General features: G+C 43.2%; 1 protein-coding gene across 1 annotated transcript in view; it reads right to left on the bottom strand.

The window, feature by feature from the left end:
• Nucleotides 1-263: 263 nt before the first annotated feature.
• Nucleotides 264-17,786, bottom strand: part of TNRC6A (trinucleotide repeat containing adaptor 6A) — a gene marked incomplete at its 3' end in the record, with an annotated part of 215,375 nt that continues 197,852 nt past the window's right edge. The window contains exons 21-27 of the mRNA XM_079719619.1: nt 8,071-8,229; nt 7,283-7,423; nt 5,751-5,858; nt 4,304-4,525; nt 2,083-2,153; nt 1,156-1,295; nt 264-639 (exon numbers count right to left, since the gene is read on the bottom strand). Of these exons, the coding sequence (XP_079575745.1) occupies nt 264-639; nt 1,156-1,295; nt 2,083-2,153; nt 4,304-4,525; nt 5,751-5,858; nt 7,283-7,423; nt 8,071-8,229 (1,217 nt within the window). The remainder of the gene's footprint in view (nt 640-1,155; nt 1,296-2,082; nt 2,154-4,303; nt 4,526-5,750; nt 5,859-7,282; nt 7,424-8,070; nt 8,230-17,786) is intronic.

Raw genomic sequence — 17,786 nt, 5'->3', positions numbered from 1 at the left:
GAATACACACAAGTGAGCTCATTCTATACGGTGTAGCATGTATGGCGCTATTTGGGAGTGTAAATAGATAGATACCTTTTCACATTATAATATTGGCCTGCATGATTCAAGTATTCAAACTGATATGTTTCAGGGAAAACAAAGTGGAAAATGTGCAGAGAATAGCTGTTCCCACAGGTGGCCCTGGCTGCAGGCGGCGAGCCCAACTTAGTGCTCCTTTCTTTCGCGTCTTGAGGTCGCAGTTCTGAGTCGAGTCTACACTGTTACATGGACTCTCCACCCCCACCCAGGTGGTCAACAGAAAGAAAAGCGTTAATGGGGGACGGGCTGCTAATTCCCCGGGGGTCGCTGCTGCTTGGGGGACCCCACAAGCTTGTGGAATAATGTGGGGTCCCCCAGAGGGAAGTGCCGTGAAGGTCTCCACAGTTAGCTCCCGACAGCCCAGCACCATTCCAGTGATTGAGATCGGTCCGGCTGGAGAATGAGTGGGAACAGTCGAGGGAGCCCAGCCGGCTCTGGCTGGACCCGAGAGACTGCCAGCTGGGAGAAGGGGTCAGAGACTGACTTTGTGCAAAGAAACGACTGATCTCCTCTTCACTGGCAAGCTCAGCAAGAATAGTAGTGTTCCCCAGTACACACCTGGAGGAGAGAGACACAAGCGGGCTAGCTGAGGGGTCTGAGTCAAAGTCAAGGTGACACTGTCTCTGCTACAAAAGCAGTGGAGGGCGAGAGGGAGAGGGCGGGGCACACAAGGACCCAGCGTGCCCTCCCTTCCAGCCAGCGTGTGCCCCGGAGGCTGCACACGGTGGGGGCACAGAGCCCAGGGCTCTCCGGGCACAGCCGTGCCACCCAGTGCTGTTGTGGCATCAAGATCGTGTCTTCTTGTCTCCTAACAGGCAATTTAAGGGATTTTCTAGGGCCATTTGGATTTGGTGTGATGCATCCCCTTCTGAGTACGGCCCCTGGAGCCCAAGACACAGTGAGGCTGCAGCTTTTATGAGGCGCTCACCGTGGGACCCCAAGTGCTGGCCCAGAGATGGCACACAGAATCACCAGCTGCACTTTCATACACACAAGGGAGCCCTAACGAGAGAATTCCAAACTTGCAACCCCAAGGGCATTTTCCAGGTGCCATGCGCAGAATGGCCAACTTACATGTGCAGAGACTTTTGTGCCTTCACTACCTCTTCTTTTGAACTGTAACGGACCAAAGCATTTCCATGCGGGAGGTTCAGGTGGAATGTTATCAGTGGGCCATGCTGCATGCACAGAGTACGCAGAGTTGAGCCGTCAATCTAGGAAACAGAGCGTGGGAACTGCCAATTAGACGCACCGCCATGAAGACTGTCCAGGTAGGCTGTCCCAGGCTGGGACTCTGCTCCCCTCTCTCTTGCCCAAGGTCTTCACTCCTGGTGCCACTCTTCACTGGGACTCACTGCTGTGACAGGGCACAGTGCCCCCCTCCCCACCTCCACTGGTCCCAGAGCCATACCTCTGTGGCCTCTAGACTCCTGGACATTCCCCAGATCCCCAATTCCTTAGTTAGTCACTGACCCTGCTGTGGCTTCATGTCTTCTCTCTTCCCTGCCCTGAGGACAGGATGCATCAAGGCACTGCTCCCTGGGGAGGAGGGGGGTGGGCTCTTAACACCCAGCCTCCAGAGGAGGGGGCAGTCCAGGGACTAAGAAAATATTCTAATCTAAAAGGGCAGACAAGTTTTCTCAAAGCGCAGTACAAGGACCACCTGCATCAAATTCATCTGAATGCCCTTATAGAAATGCAGATCCCTGACCCTAGCCCAGATATAGTAAATGAGAGTCTGTGGGGTGAGGTCTAGGACTCTGTACTTTTGGTCAGCTCCCGTGCATTTTATACTGTAAAAACCACTGGATCAGACCACCAGCCTGCCTGAGGCATCTAAAGACCATTCTCTATGCTATTTCCTCTGCCCGGCCTTGACATCTACTCAGCACCACTTGGAAGGCCTGGGTAGTCCTCATCTCAGACATAGACCAGAATGGAAACCTTTGCTTCCATGCTACCTGGCGTATCCACATAAGCCAGGATACCTGATGTTCTTACCTGAGGTGTAAGGTTTTTCAGAACAAGCCAATTTGTTATTCTCCCTGAGCTGCTCTCACCCCAGCTGGAACCTAAACAAGGACGAAAAAGGACAAGTCAGTTTTCCAAGACTGTGGCCTGAATGACTGTTCAGGACAAACATACTCCAGTCAAACTGCAGACATTCAGGAGGATCATCTGGGCTCGTGGGGTCCTTCTCTTCCTTCTTACTTACCTGTGCGTCTACATGGGGTATTTTCTCTGTGGGCCCAGGACGCCAGCTCACTCCAGCTCTGACCAGGTGTTAATTTCTGGGGCACGTGGCTCTGCCTCTCGGGGGAGGGGGCTCAGAGGGCTGCCAGCTCATCACATGGTGGGCTAGTGAACCAAAGGCCAGATGCCTTTGGGGTCTTCCCATTTATAAAGCTAAAACTATCGCAAAATGGTAGCCTTTGGGGAATAGCCTCAGCTCATGATGATCAATTGATGACTTTGCATGCACGTCCCACAGGGTGTGAAGTTCGAGGGGATTTAAGAGCTTGCAGTCGTCCAGACATTCCTCGTTTCAGTCTGGGCTACCACAGGGGCTCCACACCTGGCTCTCCTGCCCGGCCCTACAGCATCGTCTCTCCCTCCCAGCAGCAGAGCTTTAAGACATGATCAAGTCACTTCTGTCTACAACTACTTAAAAGTGCCTCAGACCTGATGAGGATGATTATAATTTTTGTGACTTTGTTTGAATAAAAAAAAAAATCCTACAAGGACACAGAGGCAAAACATATACAAATCAATTTTCACTGCAAAGTAAAGGAGCTGTTACAGTGGAGGATTACTGGACTGAATGTCAATATTATGACATAGTGTGAGTGTGTTTCGTGTTTGGTAATTGCAATCATTGTTGCTTTTGTTGTGGGCACCCATTTACAATGCTTGGTGTCAGTTTACTTATCTCTTGTAAAAATAAAATACAGTGTGTGTGTGAAAAAAAAAAAAAGAACTTAAAAAAAACCCCCAAAAAACAGTGCCTCAGAAACACTCCGGGTGGCTTAGGAAGATGGCTGCGTGACACAGCTCGTGCCCACTCAGCTTGCCCTGAACACCACCCTTTGCCAAGCTCCAGCAATTCCAGCAGGAAACCCTTGTGCTTTCACAGGTCTCTGCACCTGGCACATGCTGCGCCCTCTGCTGACCTGGCTGACTCTTACAGGCTTCCTGAGCCCATTCAACTCCACCAACCCTCCTGAGGGTAAGGGTGCCACCAGGCACTTAGCTGGCACCCAAAAGACGTCTGTGGCCTGAAAGAACCACTTACACATGACACCAATTACACTAACTTGCATTCAGTAGCTTGAAACAGATTCATGTGCTTTTTTCACATAATTAAAACTTTCCCCCAAAGGAAACACTGCAAGTTTTATTTCAGCCAATCACCTGTCCAAAGATCAGAAATGATTAGAGGTTTTACTACAATTTTCATCCTGGAGATGAGAAAGTTTGGTGCATTTGGGGGGGCGGGGTAGAATGGGTGAACTGGTAGACGAGCTGTGAGTTGTATTTGTGGCTGTGTGTGTTGTGTATGTTGGGGGGAGGCGGGTGGGGACATGATGCCAGTACAAATCCAGTGCTAGTCATTTACGGAAGGAGTAGAGAGGTAAGGGAACCATCTGTCCCAGCTTTCCTGGGACAGTCTGGTTTAGGCCTGTACAGTTAATTAACAGCACCCCTTTTCACTCTCAAACGTCCCTGTTTAATCAATAAATTTTATGATCATCCTAAGTACAGGCCAAGCTTTTACCCAAACAGACCCCATTCTTCAAGGCCCAGATGGGCTGCTCCCACCTCCCCAGGCTTGTCAGATAACACTTCTGCTCCATGTGACATGGTATTATGACAAGCCTGCCATGAGCAGGAAGTCACTATACCTAATAAGTTGAGCCCTTGAGGAACTTCTGAAAGAAAGGAGATCCTCAATCCATTAACTTTATCGCTAACAGGTGTGTGTCTTTGGGGAAATGTAAGTAAACTGGGCAAAATTTAAAATAAAATTTAAGACTCTCAAAAGCATGGCAATTGCGGAAGATAGCAATGAACTAGGAATCTTATGTTTAGTTAAGTTCTAATCTTACTTTATAGAGGATAATGCAACAGTCTGCTATTTAGGTCTCTGTTAAACTAGACTGTTGGTACTGATTAGTGTTCAGCAAATAAACCACATGAAACCACCTTATGCATGTCGTCTTACCTGGGGTATACCTGGCGTCAGAATTTCCCCATCCTCCACCTACACGAAGGGGAGAATTATCCCACGTAGACAAGGGTGGCTTCTGACCAGTCAGTCCCGGAGGTGGGCGGGACGGAGCAGTGATGTTTTTAGGTGGCAAAGGGACCTTCCACAGCTCATGAGCCAGAGAGGTGTTTGTAACTGAACCAGGAGACCATGTCAATTTGGAATCACTATTTCTGGCTACTCAAAGGAAAAAAACAAAGTGGAAAAGAGGGGAGATAAATGCTTTCAGAAAAGAGAAAATTTAATGACAACACCAATTCCCCCACTAAAAGCAAATCAAACAAAAAAAAAAACTTAAAAAAACCCCCAAATCAAACTAAACTGCAGAAGAAAAACAAAAAGCCAAAAGGAAACTGCTCCCTTGCCTCAGAACAGACTGTTTGTCTCTTATTAATAGTTTTAAGACCTGTGAGACCCTTAGTCCAGCGTATACAACTACACTGAACACTGCTTTGAGCTGCTCTAAAGTAGCAAGTGGGAACTCCATACCTTAACAACCATAATGAGTTGCTCTAGACCAACACTTAGGCCATTAGATTTTAGCACTGTGTTATTCATTCAAGAAAAAAGGACTACAAAAGCAGCCCTAACTCAGGGAATCTTCACAGCAGACATTCGCCGGGGGCTGCTCTATGCTGAGCGCTGGGCTGCTGGGCGCTTGGTGTACGCTACCTCTAATCCTCACACACATTTTACTGAGGTTCAGAGAGGTTAAGCAACTTGCCTACGGGTCCAGAGCACAGCCAGGAACACAGAAAAGTAAATCGAAATAATACTAAAAAAAACCGAGAGAGCAGAAGGGGATAGAAAACTTTATAATTTCTGTCACCATCAATTATTTTTTCTACCTGCTCATAAGGAGCATGTCTTTAAGTCAGCACGTCTCAAAGTGTGATGGGAAGACTGGTCACAACACACTTTATTACTGGTCTGTGACAGTACAAATACAGAAATTCAGAGTGAGCGTTTGAAAACTCTACCAGCAATCTGACGCTGCTGTAACTCCCAAGTGTGTACTCTAGCAATTCGAAGTTCAGGTTTACTGTATTTTACAAAAGTTATCAGTCTGCAAAGGATTGGGCATTAAAAAAATAAAAGGTCCGTCACTACAGATTGTTGAGGACTACTGCTTCGAACTAAATTACATTTAATCTGAGACAGCTCTCAGATGAGAGTGGCTATTCAGTGAAACCTGATTATTTTCGTAAATGACTACTGGATACAGTAAATTTTAAGAGGGGGCAAATGGTGTTAAAAGTATCTTCCCAGGCTCAGAAATACACTCTTCCAGCTCCCTGAAAAGAAGACTCGGGATCAGAAGACGAGGTAAACACACCGGCCCTGGCCCCAGGTTCTGCCCCTTCCTCTGCCAGAGCCTTGGCCAACTCAGGACAAGGCCCACCTGAAGTGCTTTGTGCTGTACTGCTGAGGGGAACGTTGTAGTTGGAGGCACGAATGGATGACCAGGCACTAGTTGAAGGCAGCGTGGTGTTCAAGGATGAGGATGACCCTACACGGGAAAAGAGCACAGTCAGTCATCCCCAGAGCAGGGGACATGGCATTAGAGAAGCAGCAAAAGCACCCAGTGAACCTGCAACTTAACAGTATGCCACAGAAAGGAAACCGCCATGTTCAGGGCCATGGGAAAGGCGCCCATGACTGTAGCTTCCTTCCTGCCTTCAAAACAGCATGTGGAGAGCTTGCTCATTGTTTCCACCGTGGCTCACAAGAGGTATCCCTCCCATTCCAGTCTTCTCATCACTGTCTGTGAGAATGCACCCCAACAATGGGATCCAGCAAGAGACAACACCAGTCCTGCTTCTCAGCAGTGGGCTCCACCCGAGCTCCCAGCCTGTCTCTGAACTCTAATGACTTCTTATTGGGCAGCTCACCAAGGTGCCCTGGCACTGGCACTACCAGTGAGCCAGGCCTTTGTCCTCTCCCATTGTGCCCTACACTCAGTCTCGAAAACCTGGCCTTTCTTCCTATTTTTTAAAAAAATCCCCTTGACCACTACCCTAGTTCAGCCCCAGACCCGACCACTATGTGGATCACTGCAACAGCTCCGGCTGCCAGATTCTTTCACTAACTACCAGGCTGTGAGGTTTTATTGTCGGCTCTGTCCCCACGTTCTCCTGTGAAAGTAGTGGCTTTAACTAGTTCTGTACATAGTTGTCTGCTAAATTCAGTCATTTTAGAATGATGAGGATTCTTATCTTACCACTGTGATCTGGCAAACACCTGTTAACAAATTATGTATTTAACAGAAAGTGTTGCCTGTTTTACAGTTTCTTTATTACAAACTGTTTAAAGGGACAGCTGTGAGGCTGTACGTTACAGAAAGAGAAGAGATCGTCACTCATTTCATTCACCTTTCTTCTACTGCATGCATGGAATACCTACATATGCCTGGGGTGAAAGATAACCACGTGGTAGGTAGGAGGAGGATTTCATTGGATAACCCATTAAAAGTGCATCTGGACTGCAGCGACCCTTAAATTTTTCTTATTTTCACTCTCTGGGAGACAAAGAAAGCCAATTCCTTCTCCAGATGAAGGTTCTTTAACATCCAGAGTGTATAAACAAATAATAATATAACATCTTCCATAAGAAACACCCATTTCTTAATAACCACAATACGAAACTTGTTATAAAATGGGTAACAACCTTCAGTTGTTAATACAGTTACTGGAAAGCAAATGTTTGCTGGTCCTTTGCGTTTACCACATCAAGTGATAATAAATCCTCATCATTTTAAAAGTGGCTAAAGAGTCACCTACGGGAAATCGAGAATTCTGTTATCACTGTCACGAGCCCCTTGGAGGTCAGGTGCTGTGTTGTGCTGGAGTGACTCTCGCTGCTCAAAGTTTCACATCTACTTTGAGCCACTGTCCTGCATCATTCAGAAATCCTGAGTCGTATCTGCCTACATACCACTGTTCCTGTCCCTGAGGTGGTCGACTTCCCGCACAGTATTAATTGAAAGATTGTTTATGACACTGCCAGGAGTGACATAAGGGTCAGTTTCAGGGTCAATGTTTGGATAACCTTTCCATGGTTCACCAGGGCGAAATTCTGGAAATAAAAATTTAAAATTAGTTCAGGCTTAATCATCATCTGAAAACCCATCAGTAACTACCCAAAAGTTTTATTCCTAAAGTCTATGCAATTATCAAATATCTTCCAATACTCTCAAATTATTTTCCAATACCCTAACAGGCTGACTCAATATCACAATTAATATAAACTGTTTTTTAGGAATAACTTGCAACTTTTTTCTGGGTTTATATATTCTTAAAAGTAACATTTTAAAGTGCTTTATTACAAATCACAAAGCCACAGCAAGTTGGATAGGATGAAACAGGTCATAGGTGCATTTCTGTTGATTCCTCAGTAAATGGAAATGCTGTCACCTCTGTCCCCAGACACAGCCAGAGAAGAACAATGAACGAAGGTTTATATCGTTCTTCGCACTGGCCTAATCCCTTTGTGGGACTAACCCCACCTTCACAGATTGGAGCATAAAGGCACTGGTAATGGGCCAGGTCACTCATCAGCCCAAGACCTGGGCTCAACTTCCCATTCACATTTCTGTGTTCTTCCTCATCCTTCACGTAGTTCAGTCCAATCACACAGAATCAGGGCCAAATCATTAGTATATCTAGAGGTATCGAAACCTTAATGGACACAAACTCTCATAAAAGAAGATGTTGGCATTTTACCTGGTGGCCAATTAACACTGCTAGAGCCGTTAGGCGATTTGGCACGTGGCCAGCCATCTCCTACTGAACCCGGAGGACTGGCTGGTGAAGTACTGCTGTTCATAAAGTCATAGGGAACAAATGGAGACTCTTCCAGCCTGAAACCACTTGAAATAGCACCTAAAAAGAGAAAATGGAAGGGAAATGTGAGCAAAACATATCACATTTATTTCTTGTAGTTTGTCAAATACAGTAAGAAAACTTTTTATTAGATCTGTGGGTTCCAAACTGTTCTGTAGATTATGTGAAGATGTGAGGAGGAAAGAAAGCCCTGTGCTTTCTTCCAGATTTCAATCACTTTTAGCCTCTGATATGAATGAGGTCCTTGCCCACAATGACAGTATATTCTCACAAAAAGCCAAGTAAATGGACAGAGGGCAGAAGGAGAGAATGTGTGTCAAGGAGGGGGCAGGAACCGCATGGAAAGAGTCTGGGGGAAAAGATTCCAGCCAGTGGGTGCGGCCTGCACAAAGACTTGAGGAGAAAAACTGTTCGGCACATTTGAGGAACTGAAAGATCATTTTGCCTGAAAAACAGTAAACGGGAGAGAGAACAACATGAAGGAGTGGGGCCCTGATCTTGAAGGGCAGGGATGACCTAGTACATTTCATTTCAAATGCTTGGAATTCAAAGATCCTGAGGTGGGGTGTGCACACTCTAGCTGTCCCAGGCCCTACCACTCCAGACTGGCCTATGCCCTGCCTGTTCCCCGAAGGCATCAGAATTTACAACACCCTCAGACAGGGCTTTGTAGGACTTGGCAAGGAGTTCTTTATGCTGAGGGGTTTTAGGAAGGGAACTAATACAATCCTATTTGTTTTGAGGTCACATTTGCTGCAGTGTGGAAAACGGAAGGAAGGCTAGCACAGAAGCAGGGAGACCATTAGGAGACACAACAGATGCATAAACTATGTATTTTGGAAGCAGAATGGGTACTATTCGCAGATGGACTCAATGTGCAGATTGGAGATAGGAAGAAATCAAGAATATCTCTTAGGCCCAAATATCCACCAACCGATGAATGCACAAACAAAATGTGGTATATATTATCCAATTCAACTATAAAAAGGAGTGAAATACATGTGCATGCTACAACACAGATGAACCTCGAAAACATTACGCTAAGCCAAAAATGCCAGTCATAAAAGACCAGATATTATATGCTTCCACTTATATGAAATGTCCAGTACAGACAAATCTATAGAAAACAAAAATATTAGTTTTTACTTATGGCTAGAGAGATGGGAAAATGGAGGTGGGAGGAATGACACCTAAGGGGTTCTTCTAGGGTAAGGAAAATGTTCAAAAGTTGGTTGTGTGGGGCTTCCCTGGTGGCACAGTGGTTAAGAATCCGCCTGCCAATGCAGGGGACACGGGTTCGAGCCCTGGTCTGGGAAGATCCAACATGCCACGGAGCAGCTAAGCCTGCGCTCTAGAGCCTGTGCTCCACAACGAGAAGCCACTGCAATGAGAAGCCCGCACACCGCAACAAAGAGTAGCCCCTGCTCACCGCAACTAGAGAAAGCCCACGTGCAGCAACGAAGACCCAAGGCAGACAAAAACAAACAAAAAAAAGAAGTTAAAAAAAAAAGTTGATTGTTCGATGGATACCCAACTCTGAGAATGTTACTGAAAGCCACAGCATTTTATACTTTAAAAGGAGAAATTGTATTATATGTAAATTATCTCAAACTTTTTGAAAAAGAGAATGCCTCTTAAATTTCTAGCTTCAATAACTTGATCGAAGGAGGTACAATTTCTGGAACGGGGAGGAGCAAGGGTGAAGAAAGTGAAACTGAGCAGATCCCTGTGGGGCCCTCCCGTGTACAAAAGCCATTCCATGTCCCCCATTTCTTGTTTGTAGAAAAAAGGTTTCAGCCTCCTAGACCTTCCCTGAGCTCCAAAGGGCAGATTCAAACAGTTACTAATCTGGGGAGTGAGGGAACGCAGAAACCAAGGAAAGGCAGTCAAGAAACAATAGTATAGCCACGGGCCAGATCCTGGTTCCTCCTCAAAAGATATACATAACAACCTGATAGAAATCTGAGTTCTTCTACAGGAACTGAGGGCCCCAACCCAGGTGGAGGATGGTAACTTCAGGCTGATCACAAACACTGGACCACAGACTGGATGGGACCAGAGGGCTAACGATTGAGACTCCTGGAACACCACCCTGTTATTTCCCCACCAATCAATCAGAGGAAGGTTACACCCCCTGTAGCCCCCCCACCCCAATTTCGCCTATAAAAATTCTTCCCCCCATGAAAACTATTGGGGAGTTTGGGCTTTCTGAGCACAAGCTGTCCATTCTCCTTGTTTGGCCTTGCAATACTCCTTTCTCTACTCCAAACTCCAACATTTCAGTTTGTTTGGCCTCACTGCACATCAGACGAACTTGGATTTGACAACAGAAGGAAAACCAAGTGTCTTGTCCATTCATGTAGAGTTTGAAACAGATATAAGGAAAGCCCTGGTTCATGGACTCAAGGCTGCTCCAGCTACAAGCTTCTGGTAAAATACAGGACCTCATGCCACTCACTGGTGGGCACTAACCTATCCCTGACTTGATTCAGTTATTCCACCAATTCCATTTCCCTCTCTTCTCTGGCTTCCTCATCTAGTTATTACTTTTATCTTAGTGAACTATGTATCTTAGCCTAATTAAAACCACTTGGAAATAAAGGATATATAAAGTAGTAGTTGCAAGTAATACAGTAAGTAAGCATAATTGCAAGTGATTAATTCTTACACAAGAACCAGCAATGATGAAAGCACCTGCCCCCCTTTTTAAAAAGAAACAATATCTACTTATTCAAACTTCATTTTATTAAAAAGGACAATAGACATAACTTAAGTGGCAGCCACAATCCAATTACATTCTATTAGATACTGCATGGGAGAGCACCAGAAAAATGAAATGTAAAATTTATGTGGTAGGTTTAGTTTAAGCAAATAGAGCTGGATTTACACTGGAGAAATGGTGCCGTCTCAGAGGTAGGGCACTCATGAGATGACAATGACGGCAATAACAATAAGGATGAAAGCTGAGACCCACTGGCCACTTATGTGTCTAACCCTGTTCTAGTGTTTAGGCACTTCAGAGTTATTGCCTTACCAATCCTCAAAACATCATAAGCGGTACTATTATTACTCCCATTTAGCAGATGAGGGACCAAAGTTCAGAGAGGTTAAGTTACTTGCCAGCAGCTAATAAATAGCAGAGCTAATTAGTAGCGGAGGTAGGTGTCAGTTCTAGGGTCCATATTTATTTTGACATTTTGCCATTGTCTCAGCTCCCACTCCCTCTCTTAAGAAAAATTCCAAATGTGATATACCACCGTGTGGTAAATTAGCTTAGAATTCAGGGCTGCTTGATTTCACGTTCCAATGTTCCTTCAATTACATGACAATTTCACCTTTAATTTCTGATAATCATCAGTCCAATGTGTACAAACCAGCAAACCGACCTTTAAGCCAAGTTTAGTCAAAGTTTCAAGATAAAATCCAATGAAAAGGGAAGGAATCAATGTAACAAAATATCCTTTTAATACTAATCAGAGGAACAATGATTTGGTGTTACTTAAGTCACAAAACAAGAGTCTCTCCTGGCTCTTCCCTATTATTATTATTATTATTATTTTTTTTTTTTTTTGCAGTACGCGGGCCTCTCACTGTTGTGGCCTCTCCTGTTGCGGAGCACAGGCTCCGGACGCGCAGGCTCAGCGGCCATGGCTCACGGGCCAAGCCGCTCCGCGGCATGTGGGATCCTCCCGGACCGGGGCACGAACCTGTGTCCCCTGCATCGGCAGGCGGACTCTCAATCACTGCGCCACCAAGGAAGCCCCTCTTCCCTATTATTTTAAAATCACTAAGTCCTGTCAATCCTGCTGCCTACCTAGCTCTTTTTTCTCCTCCTGTGATTGCAAAGATTTCTGAATTATTTTGTTCTGGGTCCCCCTGTATACAGCATAGAGTCAGATTTTGCTTTATTATTCAATATGAATTTCTTTTAATTTCTTTATAGAGTCTTTAAAAACTCTGAAAATGTTGACTTATCTTTTCTGAAACTGTGGAAGGCTTATAGTTTTTGTTTAGTGGCTATCTTTATAACTTACACATTTCATCTTCATTTCTTTCTAAAATATTTTGATTGAGATATAACTGACATACAACATATTAGTTTCAAGTGTACAACATAATGATTTGCTATTTGTATATACTGTGAAATGATCATATAGCTTTTGAATAACAACACATGAGATCAGACTACTGTCATCTCTTGTTTGACCACGCTCTGGATTAGGCAGAAGTTTCCTAACTAATCTCTCTGTCCACGTCTACTCCCCAGTTCTTCACACTGCCTCTTCAAAAATGCCTATCTGATCATGTCACTTTCCAGCTTAAAATTCTTCAACAGTTCTCCATTACAGAGGAGTAAAATTCAAACTCTTCAATAGTTTGTAAGGCTCTTAAAACTCTAGCCTCTACTCACGCCTTATGGTTTTCCCTCCTTCCACCTCTGCCTGGCTAATGCCTGTTTATCTTTCATATCTCAGCTTAAGGGATCACAGGCCTCCTGGAAACTGTTCTCAATTGCCCTCAACTAACTCCAAGACTAAAATAAATGTATTCCAGCTCCTGAACATTGTACTTTTCTCTGGGCAGTGAGGAGGGGAAAGGGATTTTATAAACTCTGGTTAAGTCACAGAATCTTAGGACCATAAAGTATCACAAATACCCCAGTCCAAATCTCACTTGACCCACAATTCCCCTGTTAAATGGCTTTGCCTCCACTCTACTCTACTTCCCTTAATGAATCTCGTTTTTTGACTCTGGAAGGTGTGCAGTAAAGGGTTAGCACAGGGCTAGACTGCACATGGCAAAGAGCTTCAGGGACTAGCCCTTGATGGCTCCTGGGTTCCTGTAACTCACAGAACAGCAGGCCAGATAAGAGTTCCTCTGCATACACTGGGCCATGGCCATGCCAGAGAGTTTATGAGAACAATGTGATTTATGGTGAACATCTGTTTTTGTTTGCATGGGGCCTGGGTCATGCTGTTTTTGTCTGAACTCTGAAGGGCCTGCAGGGGGTTGAAGATTGACAAGCAGGTGTGCTCCATGTCTACACAACTGACCCCTGACAAGAAACTGAGGACACTAAGGCTTGGCTGAGCTTCTCTGGCTGGCAATACTTTGTACATGTTCTCACAAATTGTTGCTGGGAGAATTAAGTCCAAGAAACTGCACTGAGAGAGGATAACAAAAAGCTTCTCCTGGTTTCTCCTGGACTCTTTTCCATGTGCCTTTTTCCTTTGTTGATTTTAATCTGTATTCTTTTGCTGTAATAAACCATAACCATGAGTATTACCGTTTTTCTGAGTTCTGTGAGTTCTTCTAGGAAACCAGTGTACTTGGGGATCTCTGACACGGAAGATTCTCTTGAATTTGCCCTTTCTTCTCTGATCCACAACTATCTTACTAGCCCTCTAAGCTTCACTAGATGGGGATAAAAATAGAACCCACGTAAGATTGTGATGCAAAAGATCAGAGCCAGCTAAGCGTCCCCACAGGCCTCTCTTGTTTCCAGGCTCAGCCCATCTCAGCCCAGCCTGACTACTGCTATCGGATCATCCCCGCTTAAAAAATGATCTCTACACTACTCTGGTACTATGGAAAAACAACCCCCGTTTCCTACAACATGGAAATACAAATGCCAATAAGGCCAATCAGGTTTTATATACAAGTGAAGCAAGTTGCCTACAGAAAAAAAATCCCATGGTCCCTCCTCAGATAGAAACATGACTACAGGGAAATATTTCTCTGGTTAGGGAGTACAGAAAAATATTTCTCCACCAATGGGAGGGAAGGTACAGGTGTGAGGGGAATGGGAAGAATGAGCCAGGAAGCACATGGGCAGCAGCCACTCAACTCTGGGTGGTGACTGCTCTGGAGCCTGGTGCTGGCAGATCTTCACATTTCTCCAGAGATGCCAGAAATCTGAATCTGTACATGAAATTTCCTGAATGTTTAAATAGACGTTGGTTCAAAAAAATTATTTTCAAAATAGTGTCTAACAAAACGTAACACTCAGACCAGCAGTTCTGGGATCTCTTCTAGAATACAAAGTTAGATGCCCATTTGATTTTTATAAGGAAAAAAGAACAAACTGCACCAAAATAATAATGGAAATAAGATGATTAACATTTCTCTATTTTTTTAATATAAGGAAAACTGAAAACAAAGCAAACAAATAGAAAGAGTGTGCCTGAGAAGAAGATTCTAAGTCTCTACCAGGAGAAAGAGAGATAGTAAGAGAAGGAAAAGAACCACAGAGCCAAGAGGAGCACTTCTGGGAGAAAATGATAGTATAAACAATTAGAGAATTATTATGGTAAGAAAAAGCACTTTCTTTAAACAGACTGAAAAGCTTAAAAAAAAAAAACCCAAAAAACAAAACCCCAACCTTTTAAGACTTGAAATTTAGAGGGTTCTTCTATACAGATATAAAACTAACGTGGTCTTTCTTTCTAGAGATGAAGACCAAAACCACAACAGGTCAAGGTGTATTTCTGAAGTCATTTTTACAAGGAAGGAAAAAATACAACAATGAAGAAAGAATAAAAGCAACCATAGAGAAGAAATTCTATCAAACATTCTTGATTTTTAAGGGGATAAAGTAAAAGCCTGGAGATCTCAAAATAATATCCATGAAGGGAAGACTACTAGTCTTGGGCTGCTTCGGATTAGTTACAAGGCCTGCTAAAGTAAAGACAATGAGAACATTTTGGGGGTGGGGAAGCATATAAAAATTTAGTAATTTGTATTAACAATACAAAAATAATTTTAAAAAAGAAGAAATGACAGTTTCAAGATGTCAAGTTAAGTAAATGAAGAATAGTAGAATAAACTCACACACTTATGGTCAATTAATCTACGACAAAGGAGGCAAGAACATACAGTGGAGAAAAAGACAGTCTCTTCAATAAGTGGTGCTGGGAAGACTGGACAGCTGCATGTAAAAAAATGAAACTAGAACATTCTCTAACACCATATACAAAAATAAATTAAAAATTGACTAAAGACCTAAATGTAAGACCAGAAACCATAAGACTCCTAGAGGAAAACATAGACAGAACACTCTGAGATAAATCGTAGCAGTATTTTTTTGGATCTGTCTCCTAAAGCAAAGGAAATAAAAGCAAAAATAAAAAAATGGGGCTTCCCTGGTGGCGAAGTGGTTAAGAATCCGCCTGCCAATGCAGGGGAGATGGGTTCGAGCCCTGGTCCAGGAAGATCCCACATGCCGCAGAGCAACTAAGCCTGTGCACCACAACTACTGAGCCTGTGCTCTAAAGCCCGCGAGCCACAACTACTGAGCCCGTGTGCCACAACTACTGAAGCCCACGCACCTAGAGCCTGTGTTCCGCAACAAGAGAAGCCACTGCAATGAGAAGCCCGCGCACTGCAACGAAGAGTAGACCCTGCTTGCCGCAACTAGAGAAAAGCCCATGCGCAGCAACGAAGGCCAGATGCAGCCAAAAATAAATAAATAAAATAAATTAAAAAAAACTATTTAAAAAAATTTTAAAAATTTATTAAAAAAATAAACAAAAATAAACAAATGGGACTGAATTAAACTTAAAAGCTTTTGCACAGCAAAGGAAACCACTGACAATGAAAAGACAACCTAATGAATGAGAAAAAATACTTGCAAATGATATGACTGATAAGGGGTTAATACCCAGAATATATAACAGCTCATACAACTCAACATATAAAAAAAACAACAACACCCAATTTAAAAATGAGCAGAAGACCTGAACAGTTTTGCAAAGAGGACATGCAGATGGCCAACAGGCACATGAAAAGATGCTCAACATCGCTAATCATCAGGGAAATGAAAATCAAAACCACAATGAGATTATCAGCTCTCACTGTCAGAATGGCTATCATCAAAAAGACCACAAACAACAAATACTGATGAGGATGTGGAGAAATGGGAACATTGTACACTGTTGGTGGGAATGTAAATTGGCACAGCCACTGTGGAAAACAGTATGGAGGTTTCTCAAAAAATTAAAATACAACTACTAATGACCCAGCAATCCCACTTCTGGGTATATATCCAAGAGAAATGAAAATAGGATATCAAAAAGATATCTGCACATTTATTGCATCATTATTCACAATAACCAAGATATGGAAACAACCTGAGTATCCATCAATGAATGAAGAAGGTGTTGTATACACACACAAAGGAATAATATTCAGCCTGGAGAAAGAAGAAAATTCTGCCATTTACAACAACATGGACGAACCTTAAGGGCATTATGCTGAGTAAAATAAGTCAGACAGAGAAGGAAAAATACTGTATATCACCTATATGTGGAATCTAAAAAAATACAACAAACTAGTGAATATAACAAAAAAGAAACAGATTCAGATACAGAGAACTAGTAGTTACCAGTGGGGAGAGGGACAAGATAAGGACAGGGGATTAAGAGGCACAAACTATTAGGTATAAAATAAGCTACAAGGATATACTGTACAACACAAGGAACTTAGCCAATATTTTGCAATAACTACAAATGGAGTATAACCTTTAAAAATTGTGAATCACTATATTGTACACCTGTAACATATAATATTGTACATCAACTATATTTTAATTAAAAAAACAGAATAACAGGAACCTACACAAGTAAAGGAGGAAGAGTATCAACCTCCTTATTCTGAAGAAGAGAACATTACTAGAATATGTTCATTAGACTGCTATGTATACAGGAATAAAACTATTTATTGTTTAAGCTAATTACTAAAAAACAAAAACTCACTGCTCACATTCCAGGTTTATGCAAAATCAAACAATAAAATGCATGATGAAAAAATAAAAAACAGATACTAAGTTTAAAAAAAGAGAGAAGATAAAATACAAAATTAAAAATTAAAATTACTAATTGAATTGAATGAAAAACAAACTTATAATAAGCTGCTTATAAGAAGACACTACCACCCACTACCTGCATGTCACATGCCAGGCAATGAGACAGGAGCTTAATAGTTATTATCTCATTCAATCCTCAACAGTTCTATAATGTATCATTTCCACTTTACAGATGCAAATACTGTGGCTTAAAGAGGTTAAGAACTGGGATCAAATCCCAGGTCTATCTGCCTTCAAAACCTATGCTGCGGGCTTCCCTGGTGGCGCAGTGGTTGAGAGTCCACCTGCTGATGCAGGGGACACGGGTTCGTGCCCCGGTCTGGGAGGATCCCACATACCGCAGAGCAGCCGGGCCTGTGAGCCATGGCCGCTGGGCCTGCGTGTCCAGAGCCTGTGCTCCGCAACGGGAGAGGCCACGACAGTGAGAGGCCCGTGTACCGCCAAAAAAAAAAAAAAAAAAAAAAAAAAACCTATGCTGCATGATGACACGCCATTTATATACATACCAGTATGCCCTAGGTAAGTATGCCGAGCACCTGAGAATATATGATATACATTACACCTTAAACAGCAGTGAGAGGAAGGAAACATTTTTACAAAGAAACTGAGGGTCAGACATGCAAAACAGACTTGGAAAAATTCGTTTTAATCAGAGTAGACAGAAAACCATACGGCAGAAACATTTTTCTGGGTCTCCACGTCCTATCTCTCTACCCATTCTTCTCTAGGTTTC

This window comes from Hyperoodon ampullatus (assembly GCF_949752795.1).
Source record: "Hyperoodon ampullatus genome assembly, chromosome: 14".
In the NCBI taxonomy this organism is placed as follows: Eukaryota; Metazoa; Chordata; class Mammalia; order Artiodactyla; family Ziphiidae; genus Hyperoodon; species Hyperoodon ampullatus.
This window is presented reverse-complemented; position numbering and strand designations above follow the sequence as displayed.